Source organism: Zingiber officinale, chromosome 9A (assembly GCF_018446385.1).
Source record: "Zingiber officinale cultivar Zhangliang chromosome 9A, Zo_v1.1, whole genome shotgun sequence".
Lineage (NCBI taxonomy): Eukaryota > Viridiplantae > Streptophyta > Magnoliopsida > Zingiberales > Zingiberaceae > Zingiber > Zingiber officinale.
In genome coordinates this window covers 116,107,829-116,125,091 of record NC_056002.1, presented here as the reverse complement: position 1 = coordinate 116,125,091, position 17,263 = coordinate 116,107,829, and the positions used below count along the sequence as shown (strand labels likewise).

General features: G+C 32.6%; 1 protein-coding gene across 2 annotated transcripts in view; it reads left to right on the top strand.

Moving 5' to 3' along the window:
* Positions 1–12,240, top strand: part of LOC122018964 (MADS-box transcription factor 51-like) — a 46,647-nt gene extending 34,407 nt beyond the window's left edge. Inside the window, exons 2-5 of one of the 2 annotated variants that reach the window (XM_042576456.1) lie at positions 9,380–9,458; positions 11,040–11,098; positions 11,173–11,269; positions 11,732–12,240. In XM_042576456.1, coding sequence (XP_042432390.1) covers positions 9,380–9,458; positions 11,040–11,098; positions 11,173–11,269; positions 11,732–11,842 — 346 coding nt within the window. In that variant the 3' untranslated portion in view covers positions 11,843–12,240. Of the gene's footprint in view, positions 1–9,379; positions 9,459–10,941; positions 11,099–11,172; positions 11,270–11,731 lie in introns of those variants that run through there. The other variant, XR_006121964.1, reaches the window with a different exon arrangement.
* The last annotated feature ends 5,023 nt before the right edge of the window (positions 12,241–17,263 follow it).

Genomic DNA, 17,263 nt, shown 5'->3' with positions numbered 1-17,263 from the left:
TTCTTCAAATATAACTTTACAATTTTTACAGATCTTTTTATACTTCTTTCTAACCATAAAGAAATCAATTTAACAACTTATTATTCCCACTTTTGAACATAACATGGTATTCTTGTTTTGCTTTTTTAAAAAAACATATTAACTAATATAAGGTCAATCTAATATAGTTCTCTCTTCTTCAATTTTTTCAAATCTATAATTTTATGCACCCTATTATATTCCTTATTTTTTACTCCCACATGCCCATTTAGTTTTTCTATTAAAATCATTTTGATTCGAAATTGACATAATATAATATAATACCTCATCTAAGTCGACCCAAAATCTAGATTTGATATATTCCTCTAATCCTATTTAAGGTGCATATAAACTAATTACATTAATAGTTTATTTCGTCATCTCTATCTTATGAATTATAATCCCATTCCCCTTTCTAACTACCCATACTATTTCATCATTTAACAAACTATTTACCGTAATATCTAATATATTTTTGGTTTTGTTTTTTTTTTTCATAATTTAAAACTCTAATTCTTTATTATTTTTATCTTCTCCCTTACCCATTTTGTCTCTTATATACATAAAATATTAATTGTTTTCTAATTATCGTATCTACTATCTCTATTGAGCGTTCCTAAATTTCATATTTCAAATCTTAGATAATTATTTTTTTTTTAATATTTATTCTTATAGTATGAGAACTCCTACATAATTAATAATTAAAATAAATATAATCAAATAAAATTGTTAAAAATTTAAAATATTTTAAAAAATATATAAAATGTATTCTAAAATATTTTTGATAATTATTTTTAAAAAATAGGAACTTTTAAATTAATAATAATTTGAAAGCTTATATATTAAAAAAATAATAAATTTTTTAAAATTATTCTTAAACACTTGAAAAGTATAAAAACTTCTATTTTTTTTAAAATAAATTAGTTTAAGAATTCATTTACTTTTTAAATATTTTATGTTTTAATTATATATTTTGATTGATTAAAATAATTTAAATTTTCAAATAGATATGTATAATAAGTTTAAATATTTTTATAAATTATCACATATATTTAGATATGGTATGAAAACTGTATCAATATAGTGTATTTTTCTGATCCCGTTTGAAATTTTGACATAGCTTAAAATTTTAAACCTTAATTTGGACAAAGGATTAAAGATAGGATATATATTGTATTTGAGTCTTGTAGGATTTATCGGATGTCACCCTTGTTTAATCTCTTTGAATCTCGAGCCATTACACATCCATGTACTCACTAATGTTGCCCATGTTAAGTCATCTCAATGTGTATATTTAGTGAGTCTTGTGTGACTCAAATACATATATCAAGCACAACATATGCCCTAAAACTCTTTACTTAAACATCAAAACCTAAAACCTTCCATCAATCATGATCGGCCGGATTGCACCAATAGTCATGATTTATTTGCCTTCTCCTTTTAATTTTAAAGATCTTTTGCTTTCCATCATTACATGATCTCACAAGACTGATCAATTTGTTTCCATCACTCACCCCTTTCACTACCCCTATCTATGTGATCTGTTCTCTTTCCATGTTGCACTTTGTGTCCCTTCTATATTTAATGTCCCTAAAGCAACTCTTTTTTCTTCCATGATCTCATAAGGTCCCTACTCTCATCTACCACATGAAACACCTCTTTTAACATCCTTTTTCCTTTTATGATCCTATGGGATTATTACATGCATTTGTAGATTCTTTTGGCATTCTTATAACACTTCCATTTAAGATAGTTAGGACCTTTGGTAAATAACTCATAATGGTCATTGCCCATTGTTGGTACTTTCATTATGATCCTATGTGATTAAATTTAGTAAGAGTTATCGATCAATTAATTTTTCCATTAATGGCAATAGTTTGCAATTGAAAAATGGGCAACAAATGTTGTGCTATTTATTTTTTTAAACCACAATTCATAATTCTAATCAGGATAGTTAAGATTGTGATCCACACCTTTGGATCTTATGATCTAAATTTACCTAAACAATCCAGATCCAAGCTAACCCAACTCGTGCCTAGCACAATTAGTGAGTTTATTAATGTTGCTACAACATTGTCCATATTTCTCTATAGGTAAGTAGCTTGTAATAAAACTACTTAAATATACTTTTTTTCTACCACATCAATCATCCTAACAGCACTCCTCTTTTATCTATGATTAATCCTAATAGCACTCCTCTGAAATAAATGCCTGAGATATTATATATATATATATATATATATATATATATATATATATATTATGAAAAGATAAATATGTACCATAAAAATGTACACAATCATACAAAATAATCACGAAGCCTCTTATGTCATATCTGACGAATTGTCAGATCTGGAAGGAGAATCACGGTCGCGTACATATGCTAACTCGTGTACCATCTCTCACTCTCTCTACGACGCATGTTGATTGCCTACTCATCCCCCATATGAGGTATCGAAGTTGAGGTATCAATCAGCACTGTCCATGATCTCTGTCCATACTGCTCATGTCTTCGCATCATCACTATCCATGCTCTGTACTACATCCTCTATCAGCATATGCCTCCACACCCTCCATGCCGTGTATCTCTATCATATGTCCGTGAGCCACCAATGACTCCAAATATCTCTGTCAACCTCCTCCTGTGTCATGAGTCTAGGATCGCCTGATGTCATATCCAAGTCTCATGAAGTCACTTTTAGCAAGTGATTAGCTGTCAACAAATTTGATGTATCTTTACTGCGAACAGCTTGCTGGGGACTAAATAGGCTTTTGTGGTTGGCCTATGCATCCTCCTAGGCTTTTTGGCAAAGCCCTAACCATAAACAATTTTGATGTTGTCCTTATCACGAGTTGTTTATTGCGGACTAGATAGACCTTTATGGTAGGTCTATTCACCCTCATGGGCTTTTTGGCAAAGCTCCAACCATAAACGGATTTGATGTGTCTTTACTATTAGCTGTTTGCTGCGGACTAGATAGATTATCTAAATCATATTTTGATTACGGGTGTAATTGAATCAAGCCGAACAATAAGAGGTTCGAGTTCGACTTGGTTGATTTTTCCTTAAGCTCGGTTCGAGTTCGAGTTCGATTTTGATTCAAGCTTTAATTCTTAAACTCGAGCTTGATTCGTAATGAAATTAAATAGTTCGCAAATGGCTAGAGCTTGTTAAAAGTTAAATGAGTTTAGTTAGAGCTTAGTCGTTAGCATATCATTTTCATATCGTTAAACCAAGCTCGAGTTAACGATGTTGTTTTGTTTTTAAGTTATATATATATATATATATATATATATATATATATATATATATAATACTGTTAAGTTTGAGCTTGGCTCAATAATATTTTCGAGCTTGAAATCAGGCTTGAGCTCGACTCGTTATCTTAATCGAACAAACTTCAATGAAGTTTTTCGAACCGAGACTCAAATAGTTCGTGAGCAACTTAGCTTGTTTACCCCCTAATTTTGATAGGACCAAGTTCACACATTATATTCATTTTTTTGCATCTATATCAACTTTCAAAATTTTATCTTTTAAGTAATTAGTCAGCTTTAGTAACTTTGTTAATATCATCTATCAAAAATTTCCTGTCATAGTTAATATAAAAAGTTAGTCGCTCCACCTTTGGCACCTTTTATTATTATTATTATTATTATTACTAAAATTGCTTTTCAAAGTTTAATATCTTCAATTAAAAAACTCTATAAATTTATTCATCAAAAAACATTTCTTTTTCTCCACAATACCTTCTATTGTAATCTTCCTTTAAAAACATAATATAAGTTAAATTGCAAATCAACTTGCATTGTAAAAATCAATATTATAAATTAATATTTGATTGACTTGATTACTTTGCTTGCTTACAAGCCTAACTTGCTATATTAGCATGCTTGGCGTATGAAGCCCGCTCAACCAACTTGATATGACTTAGCTATTCAACATGATTGATTCACTCAACTTAGAACTCCCAATTAATATGTGGCCTATCTATTCTGCCCAATCTCCTAACTAACTAGTTTACTCAATTTGACTAGTCTGATTGATTCCCCTTGATAGACTATTCCATCCATATCCCAATGCAAGGTCTCTCTTCATCAATTAAATTAGGTCAACTGCTCTGTCTATTTGACTTATTCATTTTAGATCTTTATTTTAGTTTCGAGATAATAACTTATTCTAAGTTTAATTTTTGGTATGGTGGAATAAAGATTTTCACTTCTAAATTAAATCTTAGGATTAGAACATTTTGTCTTAAATTATTCACTATTAAAAAGAAAGGATTATTATGTGGGGAAGCAATAGGTCACTATTAAAAAGAAAGCATAGTTTGACATCAGTCAACTCATATTACCATCTCAGTCAAGTGTTGATGCACCAATCGACTTGTTAGTTGATTGGTCGCAAAATAAATTAAATCAAAGAGAAACATTGTATTTGCTTTCATTGATACCTAACGTGACTGCTTAGTCGAGTGTTCCACTAGTCAATCGCTAATAGTGTTAGTCGATTAATTGATGCCACAAATCTGACCAAATCTAAACTTCATAGTTTCTAGTTATTTAGTTGATTACACCATTCCATCAGTTAACTATGCCATCAATCAACTGCAGATCCATATCGGTCGGTGCTCTAAACTCTAAATTTAATCAAACCATAACTTTGTAGTTTTAGTTTCATTAATCGGCTATTTCTCTTCACCAGACTAACTCTGATTTTAATCATATCAAGGCTGAATTCATATTGTGCTAAGAAATCCCATGTCTCAGGACTTCTTTTTTTTTTTCCCCCCATTATAAGTTGACTTTGATTTACCAAGATTTCATCCGAACCTAGTATTCGATTGACCTCAACTTAAAAGACTCCTCATGTCTCCAGAACTTCATCATGTTAAGAAGCCATCTCGTGCCTCCAAGACTTCATTTTACCAAGAAACCTCTAGGATTCAGGGACTTCACTATGCCAAGAAGCCTATATGCTTCCGTGACTTCACCATCCCAAGAAGCCTCCATCCTTTTGTGACTTTATCATGCCAAGAAGCTTCTATACTTCTAAGACTTTTTCTCTTGCCTAGAGACTTTTTCTCTTGCCTAGAGTTCATTCCACTAAGATTCATCACTTGTAACAATCCTAATCAATTAACATTACGAACAATGAATGATATATATTTTGTGTTTATCTAATTGTAGAGTACTACAGAGTGCATTAAGGTGTTTAGAAAGGTTCAAAGGCGATTTAATAGCCTTTCTCTTATTCATTGACCATTATCTTCATAGGGTTTGAGATTTCCCAATAGAAAATGACTCCAGTAGGCTAAGGCAGATCGCATGTAGACATTCATATTATATAAGCAAGCGTGGTGTATATGCAAGTAACCATGGCATATAAGAATGGTATACCACTCATGAATCACCCGCATTAGCATGAATAACATATAAATCATTCTCCCCAATAGTTGGCATCTAGATGATTTGGGCAACTAATAAAGTTCAGATCCAACTGAATTTACAAAATATCTCATATAAATCCATTTTCTATAAATGTTCTTTGCCTTTAATGTTCATTCCAAATAGGTTCATTTGTTATGTTTTTCCATGATTGGTCATTTGCATAATTATTTACAATTTTGATACTTCTAGTCCAAATAAATGCATCATAACATGATGGACCAAAATATCATCCTAACATTTAACTTGTTGTGTGCATTTTTCAATTCATGAACAATAGTATGTCTTAAGCTTAATGTGAGATGTCAATGGTGTTATCCCAAATTTTGCTATGTGAGCATGCTAATTACATTTATACAAAAGTTATCATGCATCATTTATCTGTCCACCATAAACTCCATCATGATTCCATACAGATAGAAATTCATATTATATAAGCAATCATGGCATATAAACATAGTATACCACTCATGAATCACTCTCATTAGCATGAATAGCATATAAATTTATTATTGTCTATTTAATACAAATTGCAAATGTATATAAAGCATATTATTTAGCATGAAGGTTACAAAATACCTCTTAGAGATCCATCTTCTAGAGATGTTCTTTTCCTTTTTACCTACCCAAGTTGGTCCATTTGTTATGTTTTTTCACTTTAAGTTGACCTGTGATGCTAATCGATGAATAGATCTTTTCCTTAAATTTTACATTGTAACCTAATCCAGAATTGAGTGGCTATAGCTTTTTAAGGTAATGGTAAACTTCTCTTGGGGCTTACTTAAGTTCACTAGTTGTGACTTGAGATCTTCAATTTAAACTTCGAGATCCTCAATTCGAAGTTGTTCATTTTCATGTGATTCATCACATGGTGGTGGTAATGCCCTAATCTTATCCTATGAAGTTAAAACTAATTTCTCTAAGTGTTTGGTCTTGCTTTTGCCCTTCCTCAATGATTTTGATAAGCTAGTAATTGTATCAAGCAATTCATCAACTAGGGGAGAATTTATCATTAGTGTTGTGCAAAACTCCCCTTGGCTAGTGCTAGAGTCTCTCCTCATCACTTGAAGCTACTCTGTCATGAACTGCCATTAGTGCTTGATGGTACATGCTTTTAGGGCTTTGTGCTTCTTCTTCTTTCTTGGACAACACCCCATCATGATCATTAGTGCTAGGTTTTGTGTAACATTGTACTTGTTTCTTGGCTTTTCTTTTTTTGTTTTTCTTTGTTGGACGTTGATGTATCATCCCAAGTTGCTCGCAAAGACGCATGTTTCTCCTGCTTTTATTCTTCCATATTTCCCCACTTTTTTCTTCACTTTTCATTTGGGGCAACTATCCTTTTGTGTGTCATTCATGGTTACAATTGAAGCGTTGAACTACCCTCTTCTTTTCCCTATTACACTTTTTCCTTTTGAGTGTCTTTTTAATTTTACTTTTGCTCAAATTTCAAGTCTGCTTGAATGCCGTCTTCACTGCCACTGCAATCCTTCATCACTCTAATGAGGATGAAGATGATGGTGATGAATACAAAGAGGGTGAAGACATTATCTCACCTACTAATCATAAAGTTGTAGATCTCCCTTTGAGGATAAGAAAGCAATGATAAAAGCACTCATGAAGTTCAACCTCTGCTCACTACTAAGACATCAGATAACTCAAGTATTATCACGAAGATCCATTTCTCACAATTTGATAGCTTGGTAATATTCTAGCCACCAAGCATGTCCAACAGACCTCGGGGATCAGAAAACACTAACTCTCCCTTTAAAGATTTAAAAGTAATGACGAAACCAATCAATGGGGAGAACTGACAATACTAGCCACAATTCACATCCCAACTGCCTGCCTTCATTACTAGGACATTCAATAATGCAAGATTATCTCTGCCACCCACTATTTGAATCCAATAGCCCCCAGCAATATTCATACCTTGCGCCAATGTGGACATTGTTGATTCATCTGCTCATGACCCAACAATTTGTGTATTTCATCAGCTATTTCTAGATCTTTACAGACCAAATGAAGCATTAATTGTTTCCGGTCATCACGTCTAATATATGTTTTTGCTCATTAGTTTTGTTTATGTAATAAGTTGAACATGCATTTCTGCTTTGTCTTATGAGAGGTATTGGATTTATAGGTATAGTTGGCTTAGTCCTACGTTAGTACAAGGTTTAAGGTTTTATTATAAATTGTATATACATCCATGTTATAGAGTAAGATTAAAATGTCTTATCTTGTTAGTGCCTGGCATGACCCAACCTAGGTCATGCTGGCCACAACATGAAAAAGAAAAAGACAAAGCGAGCCCATGTGATCAGCACGGCTATTATCTATTCATCTCCATTGACACCACTAAATATGGTACATCCCCTTGAAAACTTTAAGCTTTGATGCTTGCTTGGCTTTCAAATTTGTCACATATAAGTTGCTTAGATAACCATCTAATGAGTTTTGAAACTCTTACATTTATTGGAGTTGGCGAGTTATCATCCCTTCTAATGCTTCATTGTGCAATGATCATGCATGTTGCCGTGCCAGATCATTTCTACCTTGTATTGAGCTATTTAAGATCGTTATTCCATATATAAGCACAATCATCTAGGAACACAAGAAACCAATATAAAAAGAGAGGTGATAAATGTAACAACATTGCTAGTGCAGGGTGCACGAGTGGTATAATGGCACGTTGCTCGTCGAAGTATATGATGAATCATAGGCTTTGGTCAACCTATTGAAGGGATGCCACCACAAACAATAACAACCTATTGTTTCCAACTAAATGCTATTGCTTTACATGTATCTTATCCCGCCACTTGAGATGTATCAATTTGACTTGAATATGTCAAAATATGATTACTGAGTTAGTTTGTTAAGCAAAACACAGAGAAAAGTTTGCCTCTAATAAAATGTAAATGACAGAAAAGTAAAACAAAAAAGGCATATATTTAACAAAAAGGGAAAAAGAAAGGAAAGATAATTACACTTCACTGTACAGATACACCATGAGTCTATCAACGCTTGCAGAGTAGTAGTAAAACTACAATGAGGTGACTATAGAACAGGTGTCTTGTTACATATGTTCTACTACAAGTAGACTTTGAATGTAATTTTAGCACATGAAATCTTTGGATATTAAGCTAATTTGAGTTTTTATTAGATGATGAATCAATAAGACGCCCACTGAGAGTAATAGGCTGCTGTTTATGATACAATGGTTGGACTGTTCAAATTATGCTGTATTATATTGGCAAACTGGATACTGATCTCAAAGAGAGAATTTAAAGGTTTGATTTTTTTAAGGCATGGCAACATAACATGGGATGCATGTCCTCAGAAGGATTTGAAAAAAATAAATTTTAGAACTTTAAGGAAAAAAACCTCAATGCACAATAAATAATTTAAAGCTAACGATATTATGGCATCCAGAAGGGCATTTAGTGTTCAGTACCTCTTGGCATTGCTTAGAGCCATGTGAACAATTGATGTTTCTAATGTCTTCTTGCTGCCAAACTTATGCAGTTCTGACTGGAGAAACATGGTTCAGTAGGCATGTAATATAAAGTTATTCAAACCCACTATACTCATGGAAAAATTATAATAATAAATAGCATATGTTAAAGAGAGTACTTAGGTGCGGATATTGTTTTAGAAATCATAAAAGTTGAGACCAATTACCTTTATAACTGACAAAATAAATGACCATTGGAACCTTGACATACTTCTACAATCCCTGAAAGGTTGTGATATGAATAATATTCAATACTTGACAGAGTTATTGATTTTCCAAGTTATACATAACAAGACTTTACTAAAAGGAGAAATCTAGTCATATTATGATAAATTGTTGTAGTACCCTCTTCTCTATTTACATTGTACAGCGGCTGATAGACTATATTGTTTGGTTCAGTCTGGAGAGCACAATGGAACGGAGCAAGAAATATGTGGATTCAGAGAAAACAGTTGACAAACTTGATGTTAACGCTCAGGTAACTTCCCAATGTTCATCATATTCCTTTCCATTCCGTGGTTTAATAATAAATTTGAGGAGCTTAGCAGCAACTCAACACTACCATGAGAAGCCATTTGACCATTGTTCGACAGGGAGAAAATGGATATTTGAAAATTCTATTGGCATGGTCTGAATTAGGCAGTCCATCAATTCTAGCTCATCATTCTCTATGCCTATCCACTCTTGATCTCATATTCTTTGGAACAAAATGGTTTTAGAGGGACAAATTGGTCCCTATCTAAATCTGAGCTAGATTTAAACTCATTGGACAAAGTCTAGTGACAATGGAGCACACAATTGAGGCTGACCCTTTTGATATTCGTCTTATTCTCTTTCAAACTCTCTTGGTTAAATAATAAAATAACTCTAGACTCTAGAGGGATGATATCTTTTCTTGTATTTCTGTGGCTGCTAACCTTGAAAGGCAGCATAATGTTGTCGTACAGAACAATGGAGATCCATAATGGCATTGTAGAACACAATTGAGACAGACCGTAGACTAGACATCAGATGTAGAAGAATCTTTTCAATTTATTTCCAAGTATTTTAGCAAGAAGAGGTAACTACTTGCTAGAGGAATCAAGATTACAAAACAGAAAAAAAAAAAAATCTTATGCATGACGTGCAAGAAGTAGATAGATACTAAAAAAACTGACATGAATCAAAAAGGTATTTAGTTGCTGCTGGTCCAACTAGGAACATGGGCCAAAAAGAAACAATGGCCTGAAAATCCAAATTATTTGATCTCAAACATTGGATATAAAATTTTAAGTCGGTCATTGTTGACAATGGAAAAGTAAATATCATATCCATAGAATAAGATGTGCTGTTCCCCATATATATCAACTTAAAATATATGGCTTATACCCTAAACATCATGAGCATGAATGACAGTTGACTTATACCATAGGCAAACTTATCTTCATTGAGGCCATGCTTATTGTGCTTTTATATGATTGAATGTTTCCTGTCATTTTGAAGAAAGCACCAATATCTAACCAAGGTGATCTGTTTTGATTGGTCCCATTAGGATAGTGGTAGTTTGACTGATGTACTCAACATTTCTAATTTTCAACCTGATTCAAATTCTTCAATTTTTTTAAGAGTATAAAATGTCTCTTTATTAGTAGATCCCAAAGTGGGAGATGTCCTGACCAAACAAACAAAAGCAACCAAAACTGTGGAACTCACTCTGATAAATTAATCCTAAATTATCTCAATGTTGTTTCACCGGTTTCTAAATAAGCAAAATTTTTATAGATAGATTTTAGCTTCTAAAACGTGTCAACTAACAATCTTACTCTTTTGGAATCTTATATAGATTTCAAATTTTTGAACTCATAATACTAGAATACTGTTGTGTCATAACTAATATATATCTGCTAACTTATATATATATATATATATAGATATCAGATCATTGGTCTTATATTTTCAGTTTCTACTGAAATTTGTTTCAGTTGTCTTCAGCATCACAAACGTGGCGAACTAATGCAGGGTATGTTATACTCACCTTACTTTCTTATTGCGATATTAATTGCTTTCATTATAACAACAGAGTCATGAAGAAATTGCTTGTCTAGGAGATGATCCCAAATTGCTGGAGATTGGTAAAAGGTTGGCGTATTTCCTACCATGTTGATACCAAGATTCAATGAATGCCATCTAAAATTATCCTAGTTTCTTGGCAGATTACAAGAGAGAAAATTTTCAAAGCTAAACGCAGATGAGCTTGAAGCATTGGAGAAAGACCTAAGCTATGCATTAAATCGCACAAGTAAAAGAAAGGTGAGATACAATCACCGATCATAGTTCTTCACTGATTTTCCACGCATATCATAAACAAATATATAGGATGCACTTTAGAATATTCAACATGATATCATACTTAATTAAAAAATAGAATTAGATTGAATCTTATATCATCACTAAGTCAGCTTATCAATCAAATCCGAAAGCAAATTAATATAGGATTAGACTCAACAAATGAAAAGAAAAACTGAAAAAATAAAAGTAAAACAAAATGTGGATTGTTGGACAAGCAGTAAGAAAAGCTTGTGTACCTCTCTACATGAACATGCATGGATGATCAAGTGGATTGTTTGTCAAGGTCCAGGAGATGCCATGAGGAGTGGAGGTGTACCTGGAAGATGCGAGAAACACATCGGCTATACATTTTTTTTCCATTCATTTCCTGTATATTTATCAGAGATCACGAATAAGTTCTGACTCTGATTTCCTGCAAGACAGGCGGCAGTTGGCGTGCGCATACAGGGTAACGGTGTCCACGTCGACGCCGGCAATAAAGGTGCCAGCATCGGGAATGAGATCGTGGAGGTAAGGGATCACGAAGGCGCATGAAGGACCACCGTCGCTGGTGGTCAGCCGGACGTAGACACGTACAACGCCGTGGTTTGCTGACTGCTCCATCACTGTTGAACCTCCACCGCTTTCACTGCCCTTACAAGTGTTCAATCCGTACAATGACTTCCAATTATTTAATGGCATTTTTCTTCTTTCACATGGCACATTCTAAAGGTTCTCACGTAATCATCCTCCCTTTCTTAAGAAACATTCTAAGGAATGCTGTGACGTCTGCTGTTCTTTCTTTCTGATTGTGCAGCCGGGGAAAGATGGCAACTTTAGGACATAAATCAACTTAGTACACGACAAACAGATTTAAGATCAATGATACTTTGGACAGTTGTGGATAAATATGGTGACATGAATGTAAGTAGTGTAATCTTTCTGCTTGTTTACTTTAAGTTTCAGCTTGCTTGATCAACACGATCAGTTTACCATTAGATGAAATAAGTTGACGAGATAGGCTTGGGCCACTTGGCTCAATTAACTTGACCAAATTGAGCAACTTATCATGGTCCTCTTGGCTTGATTGGCATGTTAGAGCTTGAGCGAAAATTAGTGTGCCTAGCAAGGATACTTGGTTTGTTTGGCATACTCGGCATGTTTTATCTAGCTCAACTAACTTGAGCAGCTTAACTTACCCAAATGGCTCGATCAGTTTCATCCAACACCCGATTCATCCTTATTTACAGCCCTTCTTTTCTACAATCCAACCTACCCCTCTTGAATTTCTAATCTCACAAAATTACAATTCGAGTACTTCTTTAAAAAATTTATAACTTTTTTAATTTGTATTATGAAAGAAGTATAATTGAGCATCTTAAACACGGCAGTCATTATAATGGCAAGATTGTTACTTGCATCTTCTCCCAACTCCATCATCCTTCCGACTTCCCTTATTAAAAATAAATCCATTTAGAATGACAATTTCCTTATCAATACTTTTATTTAGAATGACTAAGATCCTCGTTAATACATATTTCAATTTCCTTCAAAACCAACTTGCAATATCATTTCTATAAAGAACTACATATACATTAGAAATAAACTAAAGATCTCATTCCTATCATGATTTTTAAATAGACCAAGGATACCTATGAAGAAATATAGAAACGCATGTTTAGGGCATAATTTAAGTAACAAAAAATAAAATAACAAATCCATTTAAAAAATCGATGATTTCCCAAACCGCGTAGGCCGTTATGCATTTTACCCAAATCATGTTGGTGGTTTTGGGATTGTCCAAATCGCATAGCCTCATGTGGGTTCATTTCCCATTTTACTTTTCCTAAAAATCATGTGCATGGTCGCGTGATCATCCAAAGAAGAGATGGTTTAAATGGCCGTATGAGGTATCTCACCGAACCACTCACATTTTCTTGCAAAAAAAAAAAAAAAAAAAAATCCTGACACCGCCTCGCTTTCACTTCATTGGACAAATCGAAAACCCTAGTTCCCACATACGAAAATGACCTAAAAGCCTACTTTTACTTCACCATCCTACCTCCATTTAATGTTTACCAGCACTTTCACTAGTCTCGCTCATGCCTCATCAATGAAATCAAGAACCATAGCTCTCAGCTCTTCATAGACGACTACGTGATCTCCCTCTGGTGTAAGGCTTCCATTCTTCAACTAGTGTTTGCTCCCCGAAAGAATTATGTCCGAGTGAGGGTTGATCCCAAGGTTACATAATCATTAATATTTGAAATGTTAAAGAATCCATTATCTTCTCAAGTGAAATTATTTTGATTATATGTTTTCAAAAATTTTAAGCAAAATATGTATGTTTAGTTTAACTTAGTTTTATAAAAGTTATATGATTAAATTGTCTTAAGCAGTATCATATAGGTAGATCCTCAAGCTTAGTTAAAAAATGTATTATATTAGTACCTTCATCAACTAGAGGGTGTTTGGCTGAGCTTATAAACTCTCTAAAACAGTTTATAAGTTGTTTTGGAGTTTATAAGCTTTTTAAATTTGTTTAGTAAATTTTTTTTCAAATAGCTTATAAGATGTCAGAATAAGCTGTTTTGGGGCTTATAAGCTGTTTTTAAAAAGATATGGAAGACCCTACTTTTTAAAAAAAGATCTTATTTTAATAATTTTCTTCTCTAAAATATCCTTATATAATTTCATAAATCCTCATCTTATCCTCCATAAATTTTTATAAATCTAATATCTTTCTATCTCCGTTGACTTCTCTTCCAGCGTCGTGTCATCTTCTCTGCCAACGCCTCTTTCCAATTTTCTCTCCCCCGGTGCAGAAATTCGCCCAAAACAATCTATTAATAAAAAGCTCAAAATCCTCTATTAATAGTATTATACCCTTTTTGGTAATTTTATTAATAAAAAGATCTTATAATACCAAACACATCAATACCTTTAAGTTGATTGTAATAAGTTCACCCAATCACTTTAATAACTTATTTTTAAAATAAGATCTAACAACTTATAAGCTCTTAAAACAACTTATAAGTTGTATGAGCTTATAAGCTGTTTTTAATAAGTTTAGCCAAACACCCTCTAAGAATAATGTTTACAAATGTTTATTAAATTATATCCATATGAATTAATTTATTTTAACTTTTGTATCATATATACTTCTTATCATTGAAAATTTGTCTAACAAAGTGGTGCTGGTCTTCTAATTAGCTTAACTTTATTGGATGAAAATCATGTTATTTAATTGGTTATTTACAAAGCTGGAATGTTTTATTTGTGTACGGTAGAAAATGCAAACATATACATCAACATCCATAAAAAAAGTCACATATTGAGCATAAGTTACATTGTATGAGTAAATTAAGTCATCTTATAGAATTATGTTGTCAAACATCCCCAAAGGATAAGGGCAAGGGAAAATGATATTTAGGAGTGAATTTCTATGAAAACACATTAGCATTATAAGTAGTAGCTCCTTTATGTCTTTCCTTAGCATATTAGAAATTTCACTTAGCGGTTATTAGTTTACATATTTGAGTATTGGGGATTCAAAAGATAAAATTTTTAAATTTTGCAATATAGGTGTAGCCTTCACAACCAAAGACATAACACTATTGCTCAGAATCCCAGATAGAAGCATGCATGTAAAGATGAATTCCAATGTTTCTTCTAAAGAATTGTATAAAAGATATATTATAAGGAAAGAGCTAAATTGATCTAGATTGGAATACCTAATGAAGAAATATTACCTTTGCATGAAATCAAATGAGGATGTTAGGTCGTTTTGTAAATTTTATATATTTTTTTTTCTATTTTATTTGCTTCTTTTACTTATAAGATACGTATAGGAATTATAGATATTGTCGATAATATCAACAACCTAGGAAATTTTAATTGGATTGAGGCAATATATAATTATATGGTGCCTCAACTCTCAATATTTGGAGAAGTGTTTAGTCATATCATCGCGCTGCTTCATATGAAGGGATTTGCTGGTCTAATTGCTATAAGTCTTGAGTATGTAGTTATTTGTTTGCATAAATATCTAATAGCATCCAATGATTTATTTATGACATAGGTTTGGTTTCTTGAGCATGCCCCTATTCAATGGTCAACCAACATCGTAGGATCGAGATTAAGCAAGTGAAGGTTTACTTATTCTCATATTAGTAAAGTAAGGACTAAGTTAGGAGGAGTCTCACCTCTCCAAGTAAGCATAAGATGTATTTGAAATAAAGCTACAATCCTATTTTCTATGTAAAGGTTTGCTAATTGAGTATTTATTATTACTGATTATTCATTATTGTTGATATTCTTCCTACTTCCGAGGAAGTTCATTTACTTGGGACCCTGTCGCCATTCAATTTGAGTCAACACCACAACTAGGCGACACATCCACTGCACAAATCTATATAGACTCATCAATGGTAGATGGATGTTCATTTTGTATGGTAAGGAAAAAACTATTGAATTCCTTACTCCTAGAATGAAGAATTTGGTGCCATTTTTGAAAGGGAAGGATTATCTTATCCAACTAGGCACCCTTAGGTCATCCTCCTCCTGAAGATTCTAAGACCAATCTGATGAGAAGATGACGTGACAGAAGTCGCTATAACCTCAAGGACACTCCTAAAGATAATGGTCCCAAGTATGAAGAGGTCCAGGAGACAAATGAAAGAGGCTGAGAGGGGGGAGGGTAAAAATAATCAAAATCAAGGGGAAAATTTTAAAATGAAATAACATAAGACTATATTAGTCACTAATGAGATTGATGAAGAAGAGAAGGCCGAAAAAATACAATGAAGGGACAAGGCACTCAACACAATAACATTGGATGCTATTGAAGTAAGTAGAGAATTATATAGTAATTCTTAAATATTAATTGCAATCATATTGATATGAGTTTTTTTTTGTTAAATACATTGAGTTGTTCTTATTTACAGTATCTTAAAGGTAAATTTAAAGAAAGGAAAAAAAAATGAGAAACAAATGTGGCCTACCTCATATCAATACTTCAGAAGTTGAGATGACCTATTTCTAACTTTATATGGGATGAAGGCAACAATGTATTGACAAGAAAGGTCTTCCTTACATATTGTCTTAGGCATTATTTTTACGGATAGGAAAGTGATCGATGCATACATTTCAATATTCTTTAGAGAAGCATCCTCGTCTAGTAGGGCATATAAGCAATCCATTTATTGTTTAACCAAATTTAAGGTACAAATTCTATTTCACATGATAACCTATTAATTTGTTTATGATATTATTACACTACGTATGAATATATCTTGAATTTTGCAATCATCACAAGAACATTTATGGAAAACTACTTTTTACACATTATCAAAACAAATCCGGTTGATTGTGAAGTTAAGTATATTTTTGTACTAATGAATGTTGATCGTACTCATTATTATTTATTGGCCATAGACACTGACACGAAAATATTCTACCATTATAATTCGATGTCTTAGTACAGTAAAAAAATAAATGATGACCATTTTGCAAAGTTGTTTAGTAATCAGTTTTAAAATAATCTTTATTGCACTATGCCATATAATTATATTTTAATAATTCATGGTCATCCAATTGTGTATGATAGGTAACTAGTTTGAAAATTTTTTCCAACGATAAACTAAGACAAATGCAAGATGACCTATAAGATTATCAACCTTTTGATGATTGAGCTTCTACTAAAATTGATTGTCCCAAATAAATATTATCGTAAGTAAATTTACTATATTATTAATAGTCTAATTTATATTACCATTTAACTAAGTTGTTGAAAATTTTGAAACTACAACAATGACTATGACTTCTTTGTAACGTAATATTGCTGACATTTGTGGTACGATATAAAGATGGATTTCATGCAAAAGAACATTCATACATTTAGAGTAGATGTTGTAGTCTCAATCTTAAAGGACAAGTTTAGTAGATTTAAACTAGAATGAGTGAATCATCAACCGC